Genomic DNA, 23,401 nt, shown 5'->3' on the forward strand with positions numbered 1-23,401 from the left:
TTAATAAACATTTCAATTTCAAAATGTCTTTGCTCTTACCATAACCTGCTTCACCATTACTGTAGATATTGCTGGTAGTATGTGTTCTTTTAAGCATAATAGACGTCAAACATCATTAGTGGAATACTACCCCCCCCTTCCTCTGACACATTTGTTACCTTTTTTCATTTTCTAGCATCTCTTCCTCCTGAGAACAGGAAGACAGAAAGTGAGCAGGAGATACAGAGTAAGGTGAGAAAACTGTCTGTTTTAGTCTGTGGCCTTTGCATTTTAGGAATGTACTTCTTTGCTTTCAGCTAGAGTATTTGTTGGCAAACCATTCTGAGCATCAGAAGGGAGATAATTCAGTGGGCAAGTGTCTCTCAAATTGTGGTGCGTGTCCACCAGAGGTATGCTAGGTACGCAAAACTCCAGACCGTGGCGTAATCTGTAATGGTGGATTGTATGTAGCTGTGGTGTATGAGCTATTTTATAGTGTAGTCTAATGATCATGGACCTTACTCCTTTAAAAATGTAAAAAGTATCAATATTGTATACCAGTTGGGTAACATAGATGAGAGATTGTAGTCATATAGCAAAAGAGTGAAAAATGCATGTTTTGTGAAAAGCGGCTGATAGATTTGATTAAGTACACACGATTAAGAAAAGTTTGCAATAGCTGATGTAGTGATGAACCTGTTAAAAGGTGTTAACAGGTGTAAAAGTAAGCATTTAAAGCATCACTAATCATTTAGGCTAAAACAATCCAATCRTTCCTCTACACATTGAAACATTATGTTCAATAACTTTTTTTTWACTTCTCAGTGAATGGATTATTCAATGACACCCCAGTCGACACAATTCTGACACAATCATTCACAAAATTGAAACGACTCTGGAATGATATCTATTACATTTTGGGTAGATTATTTGAATTCAGTATGTTCAAGAGAAGATTTATTTTATTTTATTGACAATCTCATCCAATATAATTCTTAAATTGATTTGGGTTAAGATCCAAGACCTGACATTCATAACACAATGAACTGTTGATGGTTTGAACTCTTCACTTGCATGGTAGTCATGATGCGAAAAGTAATTTGTGACTAACATGGGGACTTGTCCTGGATGTGTCTTTTATTATTAACCCATTAATGTCCATAATGGACATTTCTAATTGAATTTGGTTAACTTGTTCTCTGAGCTTACTGATGGACAAATCTGAAGATTWTTTTTAAATCGACCAAGCGTTTGTCTACTATGTACGTTTTTGATATTGTACAATATTTAGTCCTTGGATACATGGGGTTACAGTTTTTACACATTTTATGAATCAAGTCATGTGAATGAATACATGTTCAAATCATCAGATCTTAAACATGTTTGGTACATATATTGCCTGGACCAATATACAGTGCCTTCACTAAGTATTCATAACCCTTGACTTATTCCACCTTTTGTTGTGTTACAGCTTGAATTCAAAATGGATAAAATAGATGTTTTCTCTCTCATCTAGCTACACACAATACTCCATAATGACAAAGTGAAAACACGTTTTTAGAAATTGTTTTTAGAAAAATACAAAAATACAGTATCTCATTTATATAAGTATTCACACCCCTACACCCCTACTTGTAGAAGCACCTTTGGGAGTGATTAAAGCTGTAAGTCTTTCTGGGTAAGTCTCTAAGAGCTTTCCATACCTGAATTCTGCAACATTTGGCCATTATTATGAAAATAATTGGTTGTTTATCATTKCTTGACAACCCTTTTCCCAGCCCTTAACAATTACAAGCATACCCTTAACATGATGCAGCCACCATTATGCTTGAAAATATGGAGAGTGGTACTCAGTAATGTGTTATATTGGATTTGCCCCGAACATAACACTTTGTTTTCAGGACAAAAAGTTAATTGCTTTGCCACATTTTTTGCAGTATTACTTTAGTGCCTTGTTGCAAACAGGATGCATGTTTTGGAATATTTTTATTCTGTACAAGCTTCCTTCTTTTCACTGTGTCACGAGGTTAGTATTGTGGAGTAACTACGATGTTGTTGATCCATCCTCAGTTTTCTCYTACCACAGCCATTAAACTCTGTAGCTGTTTTAAGGTCACTATTGGCCTCATGGTCCCTGATCGGTTTCCTTCCACTCYGGCAACTGAGTTAGGAAGGACACCTGTATCTTTGTARTGACTGGGTGTATTGATACACCATCCAAAGTGTAATTACTAACTTCACCCTGCTCAAAGGGATATTCAATGTTTACCAATAGGTGCCCTTGTTTGCGAGGCATTGGAAAACCTCCCTGGTCTTTGTGGTTGAATCTGTGTTTCAAATTCACTGCTCGACTGAGAGAATATATAGATAATTGCATGTTTGAGGTACAGAGATGAGGTAGTCATAAAAAAATAATGTTAAAAACTATTATTGCACACAGAGTGATACCATTCAACTCATCATGTCACTTGTTAAGCACATTTTTACTCCTGAACTTATTTAGGCTTTCCATAACAAAGGGGTTGAATACTTATCGACTCAAGACATTTCAGCTTTTCATTTCTCATTAATTTGTAAAAATATTTGAAAACATTATTCCACTTATTCCACTGATATTATAGGGTATCTTGTATAACACTGTGCCCCAAGAAATCACTATTTAATCAATTCTAAGTTCAGGCTGTAACACAACATGTGGAAAAAGTCAAGGGGTGTGAATACTTTCTGGAGGCACTGTAAACATATCTAAAGAAATCCACAAACACTCTTTCTCACACACACCTGTAGCGTATATTAAGCAACATAAGCAAATCCATCGTTTTTACAAAGTTTTCTCTCCTTCTCAGATCTTAAACATGTTCAGATCTTAATACATTTTGGTGTATATATTGCCTGAACCAATATATATATAAAAACAATATCTAAAGAAATACACACATTCTCACACTAACACATACTCCTAGAGTATATTGTACAGTATAAGAAAATCCAATGCACATCTATAGAGAATGAGGCATGCTAAATCATTCTCCCTGTTTATCTCCCTCTCTCACAAGCACATGTGTACACACATACAGTGGGGCAAAAAAGTATTTAGTCAGCCACCAATTGTGCAAGTTCTCCCCCTTAAAAAGATGAGAGAGGCCTGTAATTTTCATCATAGGTACACTTCAACTATGACAGACAAAATGAGAGAAAAAAATCCAGAAGATCCCATTGTAGGATTTTTAATGAATTTATTTGCAAATTATGGTGGAAAATAAGTATTGTCTGGTCATATAACCAAAAGTGTTATCTGCAATACCTTGTTATACTACCGCCTTTGTTGGCAATGCAAGAGGTCAAACGTTTTCTGTAAGTCTCACAAGGTTTTCACACACGTTTTGCTGGTATTTTGGCCCATTCCTCCATGCAGATCTCTCTAGAGCAGTGATGTTTTGGGGCTGTTGTCGTGGGCAACACGGACTTTCAACTCCTCCAAAGATTTCTATGGGGTTGAGATCTGGAGACTGGCTAGGCCACTCCAGGACCTTGAAATGCTTCTTACGAAGCCACTTCGTTGCCGGGCGGTGTGTTTGGGATCATTGTCATGCTGAAAGACCCAGCCACGTTTCATCTTCAATGCCCGTGCTGATGGAAGGAGGTTTTCACTCAAAATCTCACGATACATGAGATCGTGAGATCTCATTCCTTTTCTTTCTTTACACGGATCAGTCGTCCTGGTCCCTTTGCAGAAAAACTGCCCCAAAGCATGATGTTTCCACCCCATGCTCACAGTAGGTATGGTGTTTCTTGTGATGCAACTCAGCATTTCTTTGTCCTCCAAACACGACGAGTTTAGTTTTTACCAAAAGTTATATTTTGGTTTCATCTGACCATTAACATTCTCCAATCTTCTTCTGGATTCACAAATGCTCTCTAGCAAACTTCAGATGGGCCTGGACATGTACTGGCTTAGGCAGGGGAACACGTCTGGCACTGCAGGATTTGAGTCCCGGGCGGTGTAGTGTGTTACTGATGGTAGGCTTTGTTACTTGGTCCCAGCTCTCTGCAGGTCATTCACTAGGTCCCCCCGTGTGTGTTCTGGGATTTTTGCTCACCGTTCTTGTGATCATTTTGACCCCACGGGGTGAGATCTTGCGTGGAGCCCCAGATCGAGGAGATTATCAGTGGTCTTGTATGTCTTCCATTTCCTAATAATTGCTCCCACAGTTGATTTCTTTCAATCCAAGCTGCTTACCTATTGCAGTTTCAGTCTTCCCAGCCTGGTGCAGGTCTACAATTTTGTTTCTGGTGTCTTTGACAGCTCTTTGTCTTGGCCATAGTGGAGTTTGGAGTGTGACTGTTTGAGGTTGTGGACAGGTGTCTTTTATACTGATAACAAGTTCAAACAGGTGCCATTAATACAGGTAACGAGTGAGGACAGAGGAGCCTCTTAAAGAAGAAGTTACAGGTCTGTGAGAGCCAGAAATCTTGCTTGTTTGTAGGTGACCAATACTTATTTTCACCATAATTTGCAAATAATATTCATTTAAAATCCTACAATGTGATTTTCTGGATTTTTTTTCCTCATTCATTGTCTGTCATAGTTGAAGTGTACCTATGATGAAATTACAGGCCTCTCTCAGATCATTTTCTAGAGCGCGAGATACTGCCGGTACTTGGCTCTGCCTATACCTTATGGCCACCATTATACTCGATAGCAGACGATCATGTATAATGTTAAAAGACAAAGTAGCACAGTCAGCACGACAGCCACAGTATGAATCTAATATGTATACAGTATAGATACAGAAACGGTGTATTTCAACAATCGACAATAAGTTGAAATCTTCATTGAGTGTACAAAACATTAGGAACACATTCCTAAAATTGAGTTGCACCCCTTTTGCCTCAAATAGCTCAATTCATCCGGCATGGACTTACAAGGTGTCGAAAGCGGTCCACAGGGATGTTGGCCAATGTTGACTCCAAGGCTTCCCACAGTTGCGTCTAAGTTGGCTGGATGTCCTTTGGGGTGGTAAACCATTCTTGATACACATAGGAAACTGTTGAGCGTAAAAAAAACAGCAGTTGCAGTTCTTGACACCTTTAAACCGGTGCACTGGCACCTAACCATACCTTGTTCAAAGCACTTCCATCTTTTGTCTTGCCCATTCACCTTCTGAATGGCAAATATATACAATCCTTTTTTTCTTACCTTTATTTAACTAGACAAGTCAGTTACATTTTTTTTTTTTTTGTTTTTTTTCAGTGATGGGTTAACTGCCTTGCTCAGGGGTAGAACAACAGATTTTTACATTTTCAGCTCAGGGATTTGATCTCGCAACCTTCCGGTTACTAGTCCAAMACTCTAACCACTAGGCTACCTGCCACCCCAATATGCAATCCATGTCTCAATTGTCACAAGGCTTAAAAATCCTTATTTAGCTAACCCTTTATCTACACTGATTGAAGTGGATTTAACAAGTGACATCAATAAGGGATCATAGCTTTCACCTCGATTCACCTGGTCAGTCTGTCATGGAAAGAGCAGGTGTTCCTAATGTTTTGTACACTCAGTTTATATTTGGCATATTTGGGCTTAGAACAGGTCAAATAACAATAGTATTTGTTTCTTTTGTATTTAAAAAAAAATATATGCTTTAGTATTTGAGATTTTTTCATATTTTCTCTAAATCCCAACTTTGATTGACACTGGAAGTGTGATCGATAATGACCATCTTAAAATCCAATGTGGCCTGTCTATACATTTTTACTGTTGACGCCAAATTTCATGTATTTACACCAAACAGAATTTGTTCTGTGGCACATGGATATTATACCTAATTATAAACTGGGTGGTTCGAGCCCTGAATGCTGATTGGTTGACAGCCGTGGTATATTAGACCGTATAGGTATGACAAAACATGTATTTTTACTACTGTAATTACATTGGTAACCAGTTTCTAATAGCAATAAGGCACCTCTAGGGTTTGTGGTATATGGCCAATATACCACAGCTAACGGCTATATCCAGGCACTACGTTTTGCGCCATGCGTAAGAATTGCCCTTAGCCGTGGTATATTGACCATATACCACAACCCCTCATGCCTTATTGCTTAAATATAGTACAAGAATGTCATTTTTTCAAGAATGTGTACCGTTATCATTACATGTTGCCGTGTAATCAAAATTACCCTACATTCTGGTTTATCTGACTCTGTCAATAACTGTACTTTTTTTACCACAAAAAAGCAAATGATGGAATATGATAATGTTTTCGGTACATCAATGTCAAAAACTATGAATCACCTTGCAGAATTTGTACTGTTATACTTTGGTCTTTCAATTGTATTACTTTTGATCTGTGAGATATACATTTTTAGGTTAGAAACCAAGAAAGCATTTAGTCTCTATGATTTATTTGCAGTGAGTCTAAAAAATAAAGTATTGAGGCTTCACAACATGCATTTAATCAGAAACTCATCAAAACATTCTGGGAAGATTAGGTTGTGTTTCTAATGGACATATTGATGCTTAACCTAATTTAAAGATCAGATTAGGATGAACAGATTAATACATAARGGAATGAGCACAATTCTTTGTATTGTAGTTTATAGAATAATAAATGTAGGTTAAATTCTGGTGAAAGCCAATAGTGATGTACTAGTAATAGTTATAAATGGAAGCTCTGAGTCAGTGTAACATGATTGTAGAGTGTGGGTTTGTAGAATGTGGGAACTGCTCATTCCAGCATTTACACCCCTCACTTGTTGTGGCTGGATTAACGCTGCATGCTAATGCCACATGAGTCATCGTGAGTAGTCGTTCATGTTCTATCTCAATTGCTTTTTAAACGTTCCTTTACAGCCCAACATCTGGAAATATAGAAGCTGGACATAAATGTTCAAGAAATATCCTGATTTTGTAATTTAAACTGCAAAAATGTTAGCAAATTTCTAATTTGCTCAGTATGATAAAAAAAAGCTGTAGGACTGGTATTACATGAAGATCAGATTCGTAGTTTGGTTTCACACTGATTTTGCTATTTAGATTCATTCAGTAATTTTGGACATGAAAATGTCATCACTCCAGTATACTCTAATCTATTTTTATATATGTTTTGTTCTCATTCAAATAGAACATTTTAATTAGAAGAAAACATATTATGAGTTAAACGTAATAGAATTTTGAAAAATCTAAAGTTAAATAATGTCTTTGTGGATCAAAGATTAACAATAACATTTCCTCTGCTTATAATTTCTCCCTCCCCTAGTGTAGTGTTATAGGCCAAAAAAAGCTCCTCTTCAAATCAATGTCACCCACAGGTTCATACCAAAACGCCAACACCAGACAGATATCATAGATATGGGAGCATAGTGAGTAATAAGAAAACTCAAAGAGAAATACTTTAGATATGACACACGATGAATAGCTTTACATACAGTATGTAATTGATTGCAAATATGGTATTTTGATCATCAAACACACTCCTAGATTACAGTAAAAGCTGAATGTCATTGCCCTCAGTTGAGAGAAGTGTTGAAAGAAGTGTTAATATCTTCTACTTGTAATGTTATTGTAGCACATCCATTCATCAAATCACACTCTATGAATCTGTGTGATATCAACATGTAGCTCTCAATTCCAAATGAAAAAGATTTGCTTATTCATTTAATGCCTGTTATGTGACTTGTTGATTCAGTCTTCTCTTTACTTTGATCTGAGCTCTCTGTACAGGAGATATGTTTGGTTTTGCTCGTGAAGTGGATATAAAAGCGAGAAACCACAAAGAGCTTCAGTACTTTCTATTTCTACTGAATTCCTGTTTCCTCTTCCTGGGTTGCTGGGTGAGAGCGTGCATTTGCAATTGTATACGGTGGTCTGGTCTTCTTCCACATTTTGTTATGTTACAGGCTTATTCTAAAATTGCCTAAATAGTTTATTTTCCTCGTGAATCTACACACAATACTGCATAATGACAAAACAAAAACAGCTTTTAGAATTTTTGCAAATGTATAAAAAAACAAACAGAAATATCACATTTACATAAGTATTCAGACCCTTTACTCAGTACTTTGTTGCAACACCTTTGGCAGTGATTACAGCCTTGAGTCAAATCAAATCAAATCAAACTTTATTTGCCAAATGCGCCGAATACAACAAGTGTAGACCTTACCGTGAAATGCTTTCTTACAAGCCCTTAACCAACAGTGCAGTTCAAGAAAAGTTAAGAAAAATATTTACMGAATAAATTAAAGTAAATAATTATAAAAAGTAACACAATAACATAACATAACAATAACGAGGCTATATACAGGGGGTACCGGTACCGAGTCAATGTGCGGGGATAGAGGTTAGAGGTAATTTGTACATGTAGGTAGGGGTGAAGTGACTATGCATAGATAATAAACAGCGAGTAGCAGCAGTGTACAAAACAAATGGAGGGGGGGTCAATGTAATAGTCTGGTGGTCATTTAATTAATTGTTCAGCAGTCTTATGGCTTGGGGGTAGAAGCTGTTAAGGAGCCTTTTGGTCCTAGACTTGACGCTCCGGTACCGCTTGCCGTGCAGTAGCAGAGAAAACAATCTTTGACTTGGGTGACTGGAGTCTCTGACAATTTTATGTGCTTTCCTCTGACACCACCTATTATATAGGTCCTGGATTGCAGGAAGCTTGGCCCCAGTGATGTACTGGGCCGTACGCACTACCCTCTGTAGCGCCTTACGGTCCGATGCCGAGCAGTTGCCATACCAGGCAGTGACGCAACCGGTCAGGATGCTCTCGATGGTGCAGCTGTATAACTTTTTGAGGATCTGAGGACCCATGGCCAAATTTTTTCAGTCTCCTGAGGGGAAAAGGTTTTCTCGTGCCCTGTTCACAACTGTCTTGGAGTGTTTGGACAATGATAGAGCGTTGGTGATGTGGACAGCAAGGTACTTGGAACTCTCGACCCGCTCCTCTACAGCCTTGTTGATGTTAATGGGGGCCWGTTCGGCCCGCCTTTTCCTGTAGTCCACGATCAGCTCCTTTGTCTTGCTCACATTGAGGGAGAGGTTATTATCCTGGCACCACACTGACAGTTCTCTGACCTCCCCCTATAGGCTGTCTCATCGTTGTCGGTGATCAGGCCTACCACTGTTGTGTCATCAGCAAACTTAAYGATGGTGTTGGAGTCGTGATTGGCCACRCAGGCGTGGGTGAACAGGGAGTACAGGAGGGGTCTAAATACACACCCCTGAGGGGCCCCAGTGTTGAGGATCAGCGTGACAGACGTGTTGTTGTCCACCCTTACCACCTGGGGGYAGCCCGTCAGGAAGTCCAGGATCCAGTTGCAGAGGGAGGTGTTTAGTCCCAGGGTCCTTAGCTTAGTGATGAGCTTCGTGGTCACTATGGTGTTAAACACTGAGCTGTAGTCAATGAACAGCATTCTCACATACTGTAGGTGTTCCTTTTGTCCAGGTGGAAAAGGGCAGTGTGGAGTGCGATTGAGATTGCATCATCTGTGGATCTGTTGGGSCGGTATGCGAATTGGATTGGGTCTAGGGTATCCGGGAGGATGCTGTTGATGTGAGCCATGACCAGCCTTTCAAAGCACTTCATGGCTACCGATGTGAGTGCTACAGGGCGGTAATCATTTAGGCAGGCTACCTTCGCTTCCTTGGACACTCGGACTATGGTGGTATGCTTGAAACATGTAGGTATTACAGACTCAGTCAGTGAGAGGTTCAAAATGTCAGTGAAGACACTTGCCAGTTGGTCCGCGCATGCTTTGAGTACACGCCCTAGTAATCCATCTGGACCCACGGCTTTGTGAATGTTGAAGGTCTTTCTCACATCGGCTARCGAGAGCGTTATCACACAGTCATCCAGAACAGCTGGTGCTCTCGTGCATGCTTCAACACTGAAGACTTGCCTCGAAGCGAGCATAAAAGGCATTTAGCTCGTCTGGTAGGCTCACGTCACATGGCAGCTCACGTCTGAGTTTCCCTTTGTAGTCCGTAATAGTTTTTAAGCCCTGCCACATCCGACGAGCGTCAGAGCCGGTGTAGTAGGATTCAATCTTTATCATGTGTTGACACTTTGCTTGTTTGATGGTTCATTTGAGGGCATAGCGGGATTTCTTATAGGCGTCCGGATTAGTGTCCCGATCCTTGAAAGCGGCAGCTCTAGCCTTTAGCTCGGTGCGGATGTTGCCTGTAATCCATGGCTTCTGGTTGGGATATGTACATACGGTCACYGTGGGGATGACGTCGTCAATGCACTTATTGAAGCCGATGACTGAGGTGGTATACTCCTCAATGCCATTGGATGAATCCCGGAATGTATTCCAGTCTGTGCTAGCAAAACAGTCCTGTTACGTAGCATCTGCGTCATCTGACCACTTCCGTATTGAGAGAGTCACTGGTACTTCCTGCTTTAGTTTTTGCTTGTAAGCAGGAATCAGGAGGATAGAATTATGGTCAGATTTGCCAAATGAAGGGCGGGGGAGAGCTTTGTATGCATCTCTGTGTGTGGAGTAAAGGTGGTTGAGAGTTTTTTTCCCTCTGGTTGCACATGTGACATGCTGGTAAAAATTTGGTAAAACTGATTTAAGTTTGTCTGCATTAAAGTCCCCGGCCACTAGTAGCACCGCTTCTGGGTGAGCATTTTCTTGTTTGCTTATGGCCTTATAGAGTTCGTTGAGTGCGGTCTTAGTGCCAGCATCGGGATGTGGTGGTAAATAGATGGCTACGAATAATATAGATGAGAACTCTCTTGGTAGATAGTGTGGTCTACAGCTTATCATAAGGTACTCTACCTCAGGCGAGCAATACCTCAAGACTTCTTTAAWATTAGACATCGCACACCAGCTGTTACTGACAAAAAGACACACACCCCCACCCTTTGTCTTTCCAGACGTGGCTTCTCTGTTCTGCCGGTGCATTGAAAATCCCTCCAGCTCTAAATKATCTGTGTCGACGTTCAGCCACGACTCGGTGAAGCATAAGATATTACAGTTCTTAATGTCCCGTTGGTAGGATAATTGTAATCGTAGATCATCAATTTTATTTTCCAATGATTGCATGTTAGCAAGTAGAATTTATGGCAGTGGAAGTTWACACGCTCGCCTACGGATTCTCAAAATGCAGCCCRATCTGCGTCCTCTTTTCCTCTGTCTTTTCTTCATGTAAATTATGGGGATCTGGGCCTGTTCCCGGGAGAGCACTATATCTTTCTTGTCAGACTCATTAAAGGAAAAGGCTTCTTCCAGTTCGTGGTGAGTAATCCCAGTTCTGATTTCCAGAATTTATTTTCGGTCATAAGAGACGGTAGCAGCAACATTATCTACACAATACGTTATAAAAAAGTTACAAACAACACAAAAAAATGAACAAATAGTACAATTGGTTACGGGCATGTAAAACGTCATCYATCCTCTTTGGCTTCATCTTGGGTATGAGGCTACAAGCTTGGCACACCTGTATTTGGTGAGTTTCTCCCATTCTTCTCTGCAGATCCTCTCAATCTCTGTCAGGTTGGATGGGGAGCGTCGCTGCACAGCTATTTTCAGGTCTCTCCAGAGATGTTCGATCGGGTTCAAGTCCCGGTTCTGGCCAGGCCATTCAAGAACATTCAGACACTTGTCCCGRAGCCACTCCTGTGTTGTCTTGGCTGTGTGCTTAGGATCGTTGTCCTGTTGAAAGGTGAACCTTCGCCCCAGTCTGAGGTCCTAAGGGCTCTGGAGCAGGTTTTCATCAAGGATCTCTCTGTACTTTGCTCCGTTAATCTTTCCCTCGATACTGACTGGTCTCCCAGTCCCTGCCACTGAAAAACATCCCCACAGCATGTTGCTGCCACCACCATGCTTCACCATAGGTATGGTGCCAGGTTCCCTCCAGACGTGACGCTTGGCATTCAGGCCAAAGAGTTCAATCTTGATTTCATCAGACCAAAGAATCTTGTTAATCATGGTCTGAGAGTCCTTTAGGTGCCTTTGGCAAACTCCAAGCGGGCTGTCATGTGCCTTTTACCGAGGAGTGGTTTCCGACTGGTCACTCCACCATAAAGGCCTGATTGGTGGAGTGCTGCTAAGATGGTTGTCCTTCTGGAAGGTTCTCCCATCTCCACAGAGGAACTCTGGAGCTCTGTCAGAGTGACCATCRGGTTCTTGGTTACCTTCCTGACCAAGGCCCTTTTCCCCCGATTGCTCAGTTTGGCCGAGCGGCGAGCTCTAGGAAGAGTCTTGGTGGTTCCAAACTTCTTTAACTTCTTTAAGAATGATGGAGGCCACTGAGTTCTTGGGTACCTTCAATGCTGCAACCCTTTTTTGGTACCCTTCCCCAGATCTGTACCTCACCACAATCCTGTCTCAGAGCTCTACAGACAATTCCTTCACCTCATGGCTTGGTTTTTGCTCTGACATGCACTGTCAAATGTGGGACCTTATATAGACAGGTGTGTGCCTTTACAAATTATTTCCAATCAATTGAATTTACCATAGGATACATCTTAAGCATGATCAATGGAAACAAGATGCACCTGAGCTCAATTTCGAGTCTCATAGCAAAAGGTCTGAATACTTACAGTTGAAGTCGGAAGTTTACATACACTCCACAAGTTTCTTGTTCACAAACTATAGTTTTAGCAAGTCGGTTAGGACATCTACTTTGTGCATGACAAAAGTAATTTTTCCAACAATTGTTTACAGACAGATTATTTAACTTATAATTGTATCTGTATCTGTTTCTGTATATAACTGTATCACAATTCCTGTGGGTCAGAAGTTTACATACACTAAGTTGACTGTGCCTTTAAACAGTTTGGAAAATTCCAGAAAATAATCTCATGGCTTTAGAAGCTTTTGATAGGCTAATTGACATAATTTGAGTCAATTGGAGGTGTACCTGTGGATGTATCTCAAGGCCTACCTTCAAACTCAGTGCCTCCTTGCTTGACATCAAGGGAAAATCAAAAGAAATCAGCCAAGACCTCAGACCTCCACAAGTCTGGTTCATCCTTGAGAGCAATTTCCAAATGCCTGAAGGTACCACGTTCTGTACAAACAATAGTACGCTAGTATAAACGCCATGGGACCATGCAGCCGTCATACCGCTCAGGAAGGAGACACGTTCTGTCTCCTCGAGATGAACGTACTTTGGTACGAAAGTGCAAATCAATCCCAGAACAACAGCAAAGGACCTTGTGAAGATGCTGGAGGAAACAGGTACAAAAGTATCTATATCCACAGTAAAACGAGTCTTATATAACCTGAGAGGCCGCTCAGCAGGGAAGAAGCCACTGCTCCAAAACTGCCATAAAAAAGCCAGACTACGGTTTGCAACTGCACATGGGGACAAAGATTGTACTTTTTGGAGAAATGTCCTCTGGTCTGATGAAAAAAAAATAGAACTGTTTGGCCATAATGACCATCGTTACATTTGGAGGAAAAAGGGGAATGCTTGCAAGCCGAAGAACACCATCCCAACCGTGAAGCACGGGGGTGGCAGCATCATGTTGTGGGGGTGCTTTGCTGCAGGAGGGACTAGTGCACTTCACAAAATAGATTGCCTCACGAGGAAGGAAATTATGTGGATATATTGAAGCAACATCTCAAGACATCAGTCAGGAAGTTAAAGCTTKGTCGCAAATGGGTCTTCCAAATGGACAATGGACAATGGACCAAATGGACCCCAAGCATATTTCCAAAGTTGTGGCAAAATTGGTTAAGGACAACAAAGTCAAGGTATTGGAGTGGCCATCACAAAGCCCTGACCTCAATCCTATAGAGAATTTGTGGGCAGAACTGAAAAAGCTTGTGCGAGCAAGGAGGCCTACAAGCCTGACTCAGTTACACCAGCTCTGTCAGGAGGAATGGGCCAAAATTCACCCAACTTATTGTGGGAAGCTTGTGGAAGGCTACCCGAAACGTTTGACCCAAGTTAAAAAATGTAAAGGCAATGCTACCAGAAACTAATTGAGTGTATGTAAACTTCTGACCCACTGGGAATGTGATGAAAGAAATAAAAGCTGAAATAAATCCTTCTCACTACTATTATTCTGACATTTCACATTCTTAAAATAAAGTGGTGATCCTAACTGACCTAAAAGTGAATTTTTACTTGGATTAAATGTCAGATTATGTTGTGTTTCAGATTATGTTGTGCCCAGTAGAAATTCATGGTTAATAATGTATTGTGTCAGTTTGGAGTCACTTTTATTGTAAATAATAATATGTTTCTAAACACTTCTACATCAATGTGATGCTACCATGATTAYAGATATTCCTGAATGAATCGTGAATAAGGATGAGTGAGAAAGTTACAGATGCACAAATATCATACCACTAAGAAATGCTAACCTCTCACCATTACCAGGGGTGGCAGGTAGCCTAGTGGTTAGAGTGTTGGGCCAGTAACCCGAAAGGTTGCTAGAAAGAATCCCCGAGCTGACAAGGTAAAAATCTGTTGTTCTGCCCCTGAACAAGACAGTTGACCAACTGTTCCTAGGCCGTCATTGTAAATAAGAATTTGTTCTTAATTAACTGACTTGCCTAGTTAAATAAAGGTTAAAAAAATTACAGTTACAGGGGTATTTAGCATTTTGGGATATGATATTTGTGCGTCTGCAACTTTCTTACTCATCATTACAATTAAAGTGACTCCAAAATGAAATAATTCATTATTTACCATTAATTTCTATTGGGCACAAAATAATCTGAAACACAACCAAAACATCAGAAAATGAATCCAAAAAGTTTGTAGAGTCACAAGCTTGATGTAGTCATTGCGTGTTAGGAATATGGGACCAAATACTAAACTTTTGATTACTTTAAAACACATATAAGTGAATTTGTCCCAATACTTTTGGTCCCCTAAGATAGGGGGACTATGTACAAAAAGGGATGTCATTTCTAAACGGTTCACCCGATATGGATGAAAATACCCTAAAAATAAAACTGACAGTCTGCACTTTAACCTTAAAGTCATTGTATCATTTCAAATCCAAAGTGCTGGAGTACAGAGCCAAAACAACAACTAAATATGTCACTGTTCGAATCACTGTATGTTTTTGAGATACCTGCTGCTATCAGTTCCATCTCTGTACTCTTCAATGTCTGTGTAGTTGCACCTGTGCGCAACCACAATATCTCTCAGCCCAGACTGTGTTTGAACTCCTTTACCTTTCATTATGTCTGATAAGGGAACAAAAGACACCATGCCTCCAAACCTGTTGCTGTCTAACATTTATCAAAGAGCACATTTGTATGCCCCCCCCCCTCTCTCTCGTTCTAGCTCACTTTCTCTCTCTCTCTCTCTYTCTCTCTCTTATTGTAGTGATGTGTTGTTTAATGTCATATGTTGAAATATATGCAAGACCGAATACAACATATCCTTACAAATATGAAAATCTCTACATAATTGGTGCCCTGTGTGGGGACGATCTATTGTGACTTGTGATTATTTGCAATTGTTTATGTTGTCTACACATTCACAACTTTTATCCACCACCACCCATGCATTCCTAGCGGTAGCATGCACTTAGCACTAACCATCCATTTCCTCTCTTCTGCACCAAGCCCAGGGATGCCACAGACTGAGAGTGAGAGGTTGAAGAGTGGGCGGCTGAACAGTGGTAGACAGCAGCAGCAGCAGCGAGATCGGCGGGGTGAACACGGAGAGGAGCCAGACACACGTACCAATCCAAATGATTCTGTCTCACCTCGGCTCTATGCTCGTACCTCTGCTACTCAGGTATTGGTTGAACTGCTACTGTGGTTTCAATCAACAAGTAACATATAATTGGAAGAAGACTAAAATAAATATAATAAATATAGAGCTAAAGTGTAAATCAAGACAGTTCCATACAGTTGGCTTTTTCATGTTTTTTTTTGTCTATTATATTTTGTATATTAATGCCAATTGAAAGACAAGTTCCCAGGAGGCAATATCTATATTTTCATTACATGGAGTTTTTCCTAATAGTGAGATAGATGAATGATATAAATAAATGTCCATTATTTATAGATGGGTTTCCCATTGATGATTAGACCTGGAGGTCCACTTATGGCCTCATCTCAGCTCCAAAGCATACTGTTACAGCAGGTAGGATATTATCCTCTTCTTATACCTGCTATTATAACATGTTTCAAGGCCCTATTCTGACCAGATTCATGTAATGCATACACTGATATTAGCAAAAAAGCTGATTGTGTTTGCTCAGAGCACTCCCTGCTGGTAAAAGGGGTGTACTGTAAGTGTGAGCATGTTGTTATGCGTCCTTCCCAGTGTTCCAGTGAGGAGGAGGGGAGACCGTTCCTGCAGCGGGTGTCTCGGTGCTCCCAGTTGAGCCAGCACAGACCCTCTGTCCTACGCCAGGGTGTCCTGGCTGCCCACGTACGACCACAGGGTAAGCTCTGCTCTGACTGACCCTCTGCAGCAGCACCCTTACAGTACATATACAACTGAACTGTCATGTCGTATGAGACGATAGAATAAAACAGCTCTTTATGGAGAAACACTGTCCATGACACTGCTGTGTAATAATGTAGAATGGATGTAGAATGGATGTATAGAATCCAAAACCAACTCCATAGTTCATTTCTCTCCACTCTTCTCTCCTACTGCAGCATCCTTACAACCAAACCATTATAGCTTTTCATTGTCAAAACATTTTAAAAATGTCCCCCTTCCCAAAATAGGTCATTTTTTATTTAACTAGGCAAGTCAGTTAAGAACAAATTCTTATTTACAATGACAGCCTAGGAACAGTGGGTTAACTGTCTTGTTCAGGGGAAGAACAACAGATTTTTACATTGTCAGCTCAGGGATTTGATCTAGCAACCTTTCGGTTACTCGCCCAACATTCTAACCACTAGGCTACCTGATGCCCCAGGTAATGCAGGTGTAGGGTCGCACTTTTGAATGGAAACACTGGTGGCTTAAAGAAATKGTGTCATTACATATGTTGTACACAATTCTATACAGCCATTATGCATAATTCCTATAGAAGGTTCATGGAAAGTGTTTCTACAGTGGCAAGAAAAAGTAGGTGAACCCTTTGGAATTACCTGGATTTCTGCATAAATTTGACATAAATTTGATCTGATCTTCATCTAAGTCACAACAATAGACATACACAGTGTGCTTAAACAAATAACACACAAATTATTGTATTTTTCTTGTCTCTATTGAATACATAATTGAAACATTCACAGTGTAGGATGAAAAAAGTATGTGAAACCCTAGGCTAATGACTTCTCCAACAGCTAATTGGAGTCAGGAGTCAACTAACCTGGAGTCGAATCAATGAGACGAGATTGGAGATTTTGGTTAGAGCTGCCCTGCTCTATGAAAAACCCTCACAAAATTTCAGTTTGCTATTCACATGAAGCATTGCCTGATGTGAACCACACCTCGAACAAAATAGATCTCAGAAGAATTAAGATTGAGAATTGTTGCCTTGCATGAAGCTGGAAAGGGTTACAAAAGTACCTCCAAAAGTCAGTCCACGGTAAGACAAATTCTCTATAAATGGAGAAATTTCAGCACTGTTGCTACTCTCCCTAGGAGTGGCCGTTCTGCAAAGATGACTGTAAGAGCACAGCGCAGAATGCTCAATGAGGTTAAGAAGAATCCTAGAGGGTCAGCTAAAGACTTACAGAAATCTCTTTAAGATGCTAACATCTCTGTTGACGAGTCTGCAATACATAAAACACTAAACAAGAATGGTGTTCATGGGAGGTCATCATGGAAGAAGCCACTGCTGTCCCAAAAAACATTGCTGCACATCTGAAGTTTGCAAAAGAGCACCTGGATGTTCCACAGCACTACTGGCAAAATATTCTGTGGACAGATGAAACTAAAGTTGTGTTGTTTGGAAGGAACACACAACACTATGTGTGGAGAAAAAAAGGCACAGCACACCAAAAAAGGTACAGCACACCAGCATCATGGTTTGGGGCTGCTTTGCTGCCTCAGGGCCTGGACAGCTTGCTATCATCGACGGAAAAATGAATTCCCAAGTTTATCAAGACATTTTACAGGAGAATGTAAGGCTGTCTGTCCGCCAATTGAAGCTCAATAGAAGTTAGGTGATGCAACAGGACAACATCCCAAAAGACAGAAGTAAATCAACAACAGAATGGTTTGAACAGAAGAAAATACGCCTTCTGGAGTGGCCCAGTCAGTCCTGACCTCAATCCGATTGAGATGCTGTGGAATGACCTCAAGAGAGTGGTTCACACCAGACATCCCAAGAATATTGTGAAACTGAAAAAATGTGGAAAGAGGACTGGTCCAAAATTCCTCCTGACCGTTGTGCAGGTCTGATCCGCAACTACAGAAAACGTTTGGTTGAGGTTATTGCTGCCAAAGGAGGGTCAACCTGTTATTAAATCCAAGGGTTCACATACATTTTCAACCTGCACTGGGAATGTTTACCCGGTGTGTTCAATAAAGACATGAAAAATTATAATTGTTTGTGTGTTATTAGTTTAAGCAGACTGTGGTTTGTCTATTGTTGTGATTTAGATGAAGATCAGATACAATTTTATGACCAATTTATGTAGAAATCCAGGTCATTCCAGGTCATTCTAAAGGGCTCACATACTTTTTCTTCCCACTGTAGGTCTTTTTCAATAATATAAATATTTCTCTACCTTTCTTTTCTGACACCGTGCACTATAACAGCGGCCGGTTCAGCTCAACCCATATCACTGTGCAATGCGGAGGTGTACACAGGGAGCCGTGGACAGTCCTCACCCCCACACTCTGAGCACTCTCTTGGGCCCACTCGTCACCCCTCTCCTCTGAGGAGAGCCAGTCCTAAGCAGAACTCCATCATCACCAGGCATCATGAGTGAGTTATGTGTTTGTGTCACAGGAGGTTGGTGGCACCTTAATTGGGGAGGATGGGCTTGTTGTAATGGCTGGAGTGGAAAGAGTGGATTGCATAAACTGCATCAAACACATGGGTTCCATGTGTTTGATACCATTCCATTCGCTCCTTTCCAGCCATTATTAGGAGCCGTCCGCTGTGTGTGTGTGCGTGTGTAAACAGACACTGCATAAACAATGCAAGACTGGTTTGATTGCGTTTAGTCCTGAGTTGATAATATTCCTCCCTTCCTTCTGCAGGCCAGGTCACCCAACCCTACGGAGCTCCAGTGCTCTGTTTCTCAACGGACTCTGCTGCTGGCCAGGCTGCGATGCGGTATTTGAAGAATTTCCCCATTTTTTGAAGTGAGTCATGAGCACCAGTATATTTCATTGGTCATTGTTATGCAGTTGGGGTGCTGTTCTTTATAGTCATGACTTTGATTACATCTCCAGACACCTCCATTCTGACCATGGCCATGGAGACAGAAGCATTGCACAGTGGAGGGTACAACAAGACATGGTGCAATACATGGAGACCCAGGTTTGTTCCTGTAGTTCTACATACAGTATAATAGACTGTTTTACAGAAAAGCTCCAAATAGAACACTGACAACAGAGAAAGGTTGTAGCTCCAAGTCCAACTAAGTGGAAATGTTGCCCCTAATGAACCTTGATTAATCTTCTCTCTTTTTTTAGCTGACTGTGGAAAAACAGAAACTCTTTGCAATGCAACTCCATCTGCACCTGTCTGAACACAAATCAACTGACATGGTAACTCCTCAAGGCTTCCCTATTTTGGCTAATGCCTTCAAATGACTATAGTCACCGCCCATGCCATTGCCCATTATCCTTCCCTTTTTAAGAAATGTTCTATGTACCCCAACCTGACCATATTGAATGTCTGTGTTGTTGGTTGTCTCTCCCTGTCAGAAGGCAGGTTCAGATTGGCCTTACAGCCACAGCCTGGCACTAGTCCTGCCCCAGAACCCATCCCCGGCCTTGGCAGCAGATGGAGTGCCACGCTGCGCCACTAAAGAGCCAGAGGAGCTGGCACAGCATGAGTATTGGCCCGCTGCCACTCCCCACCACCTACTCCCAGGTAACACCATTTCACACTCATCTTCAACACGGAGTAACATTCACATAAAATTCACATAGCATGACTGCTTATTCACTTTTCTTTAAGCTAGAGAAAGTTCCACTCCATTTTGCATTCCTCCAAGTGTTTTGCTTGTTTGTTTTGGTGATGATGCCTTTCACGTTGCCACGAAATCTGATCCAAACTCAAGACCCAGCATGTTTGCTTTCGTTGGGCACCCCACAGATCTTGTCCCGAGTGTTGAGTGTTATAAATACAACAACATCCGGCCTCCGTACACCTACGCCTGCCTGATAAGATGGGTGAGTTGTCTGAATCAGACAGTAGAGTCCCTCTGAACACTCAGGTAAAGGCACACTTGAGTAAAGGAAAAGGTAGACTCGAGAGTCTGGCTGAGCGGCTGAGCAACTAATACAGTTTGATCTGTAGTTCATGCATCTTTGTTGAACTGAAAGACAGCAACATTCTACCTTTTCGTCTACACAAGTGGGACATTAATATTAAATCCATTGTATTGGACTACATGAGTAGCAAGACTTCTAATTATGTCTAGATTTCATGTGAGATGTTTCAATTGCACAAGTCTACTGTGAATGTCCACCATGTCTGTCTGCAGTCTATACTGGAGTCTCCAGACAAGCAGCACTCTCTGAATGACATCTACAACTGGTTCACCACAATGTTCTTCTACTTCCGACACAACACAGCCACATGGAAGGTTTGGCTTCTCCTTGGATCATTATGTTAACTTACATTTGAGTCTTCAATTTGAGTTTTGAGGAATATTGACTCCCGAGATCCTAACACAAGCTGTATTCCTTTGCCACCACAGAACGCTGTCCGTCATAATCTTAGCTTGCACAAGTGTTTTGTGCGAGTGGAGGGAGGCAAGGGGTCTGTCTGGACAGTGGATGAAATGGAATATCAAAGGAGAAAGGGACAAAAATATCACAGGTAGGCCTCTGCTCTGGATGTGCTTTCTTGATTCACTCTTAGTTTTGCAACTTCATTCCAACTCAACAAGTGAGTGTGCTATTGTTAACTCCACCCATTAACAAAGGCATGTTTTTTATTATATTGTAATAATATGAAAAACCATTTCAGGGATCATCATGTGAAATGGTTGGCACCCTTCTCCTTATTCCGTCCAGAAGAACCTTGAACATAGCCACCCCTTCAGTGAATGAAAAACTATAGGAAAAGGAAGTCACCAGGACCTATAACTGAATCAGGTATATTATAACAGGGATGGAGCAAAAGCCTCCATATTAGCTCTCCAGGCGGAGGGTTGACCAGTCCTGGTCTACAGTATCTACAGCACCCAGCATCACCTTCTTTGTTCAGCAGCAGATGGTGCTATAATACATAGCATAGCCCCGGACTCTTTTGCCTCTCTAGACTCTGATCATGAAGAAGTGTGCATGACTGGAATGGCAATATATTTTGCAGCCTTTGAAATAAAAATAAACACTTAAAAATGATTTGTCAATAAAAACACAGTGAAAAGGTGAACAATCATTTTGTTTTATAGTGTTGGCTACATATGTGTTACAGCAAGCAAGTAAAAATTTGACATTCTGTCAAAAATTCATAAAATAATTAATAAAATACATATTTGAATGTATCTCTGATTTTGGATCACCTTTTGTGAGAAAATAAAATCAGTTAACCACTTTACCCACAAACCTTTAAATAACAGCTACCCTCCACAATCCCTTTTACATCATTCTCCATAAATCCAGATGAACTCTGTGAAAGAAAAAGGGAGAATGTATCTTCCTGCAATGTGAAAGCCCTGTTTAATAGTGTTTTCACCTGTGAGTAGCAGCCTGCTGCAGTTCTCTCAGCTCCCTGGTGAGTCTCAGTCAGAAGGTGAAGTATAAATAAAACCCATTCTCCTCGCTCCCACATGCATGATTCCTACAGTACATGTACTCCTCAATGCTCTCACAACCTTTGAGAGCCTCCGCCTTGCTTCAGTGCCTTCAGCCTCTTTTGTTGCTCCTGACACTCCTTCATTGCCATTGAACTTTAGCCACTTAATCTTTACCACAAACTGAATAATATCTCATGAACACAATGGGTCTAACATTCCACAGTGTCACTTACATCAAGCAAAATATTGTCTATACATTAGCCCTACGGTTTCTAAACGTCTCCATTGTGTTTTTCATATTTCACAGCTATTAGTCAGTTTTTCCACAGACCCAGCAGTTGTCCTTCTGTATGAATCAGTCTTTCCACTAGAAAGGGATATCCAGTTATTTATATCCAGAGCTTTTTTTCTAAAGGACAAAAGTTATTTATTTGGTGTGCATGGGTAAACATGAGACTGTGCGATATGAGGCTAAAATATAACTCCTTACTCTAGGCACACCTCAGGCTGGACCAGATCCATTTCCCAGGCCTGTCATTTAAAGCATTTCCTTTAGGAGAATCCTGTACAGTGTTACATCCTCTAAAACCTCTACTCTTATGGTTCATGCTGCCAGGTGCTTATTATTACCCATTCAACTTCCTCTGTAAACGCTAGCCATCAAACCCCTTAGCAGCATTTACAATGACACAAACAGACTGCCAATACAAGATAAAATCGAAAGCTATTTCCTTTTGGGGGAAACACACCATCTCAAAGTACAAGGTGTAGTCTTGAAATTGAGGACAGTTTGAGCTAATCACAGTGTTTTCCTCATCTGCTTAAATAAGCACTTGGACCAGTGTTTTGTTTCTGTGGAGATGTGAAGTATGGAAAGTCCAATATATCCAGATGTGCAGTATGAAGTCCAATATATCCAGATGTGCAGTATGCTCATTCATGAGTAGACCTATAGTAGTTGTCACATTGACCTGATCGAATAAGATCACCTTGGAAGTGTTTTCATGTGAGATTACTTTCATAGGAGATTCCATTGCACATCTTGTCGATGTCTGTTTTATGTGCAATCCCAAAATGTAATTAAATTTAATTCAAGACTACAGTATCAAGTGTTTTTACAATGTACTTCTTAACATAAACATGTAGATCTCTTTTCCTTATGACTTGGATAATGTATGCTAAGGATGCTTTCTAAACGCAAAAGTATGCTACAATGTGAAAAACATTTCTGTGTAATTCCAAATGAGGTGGGTCATTTTGCACATTCCTTTTCACTCTCTCTTTCCAGAGATATATGCATATTTCCCCCCATATTTTGTTTCAAGTCTAAAGTGTCTGCCTCTTATCTCTCACTGACAATCTCACATCCACAAACCTGCTAGCTCTCAGAAAAGTGCCTCAGGCAAGGTATTTTTGACAGGACAAGACAGAGGTAGAGTTCTGTGGAGATGACACTTTTCCACTTTTCAGACCTTGAGTCGTAAATATAAAAGTGTTCACCTGTAAAATAACCATCCAAAATATGGAAAAATGTTAACTAGCACATACCTGCTCAAGGCAACCGCTAAATTATAAAAGTGTTCGCCTGTAAATCAATAACAAA

The 23,401-nt window shown here is 40.7% G+C and overlaps 1 protein-coding gene across 1 annotated transcript; it reads left to right on the plus strand.

The window, feature by feature from the left end:
- The first annotated feature begins 178 nt into the window (after positions 1-178).
- On the plus strand, positions 179-21,440 carry LOC111976461 (forkhead box protein P1-like). Its single transcript, XM_024005295.2, has 13 exons — positions 179-231; positions 15,523-15,697; positions 15,971-16,048; positions 16,232-16,352; positions 18,635-18,803; positions 19,082-19,186; positions 19,277-19,364; positions 19,520-19,594; positions 19,754-19,922; positions 20,148-20,224; positions 20,539-20,640; positions 20,755-20,876; positions 21,027-21,440. Exons 2-13 carry the CDS (start codon positions 15,530-15,532, stop codon positions 21,082-21,084), a joined length of 1,332 nt encoding a protein of 443 aa, XP_023861063.1. The 5' UTR covers positions 179-231; positions 15,523-15,529; the 3' UTR covers positions 21,085-21,440.
- The last annotated feature ends 1,961 nt before the right edge of the window (positions 21,441-23,401 follow it).

This window comes from Salvelinus sp. IW2-2015, linkage group LG17 (assembly GCF_002910315.2).
Source record: "Salvelinus sp. IW2-2015 linkage group LG17, ASM291031v2, whole genome shotgun sequence".
In the NCBI taxonomy this organism is placed as follows: domain Eukaryota; kingdom Metazoa; phylum Chordata; class Actinopteri; order Salmoniformes; family Salmonidae; genus Salvelinus; species Salvelinus sp. IW2-2015.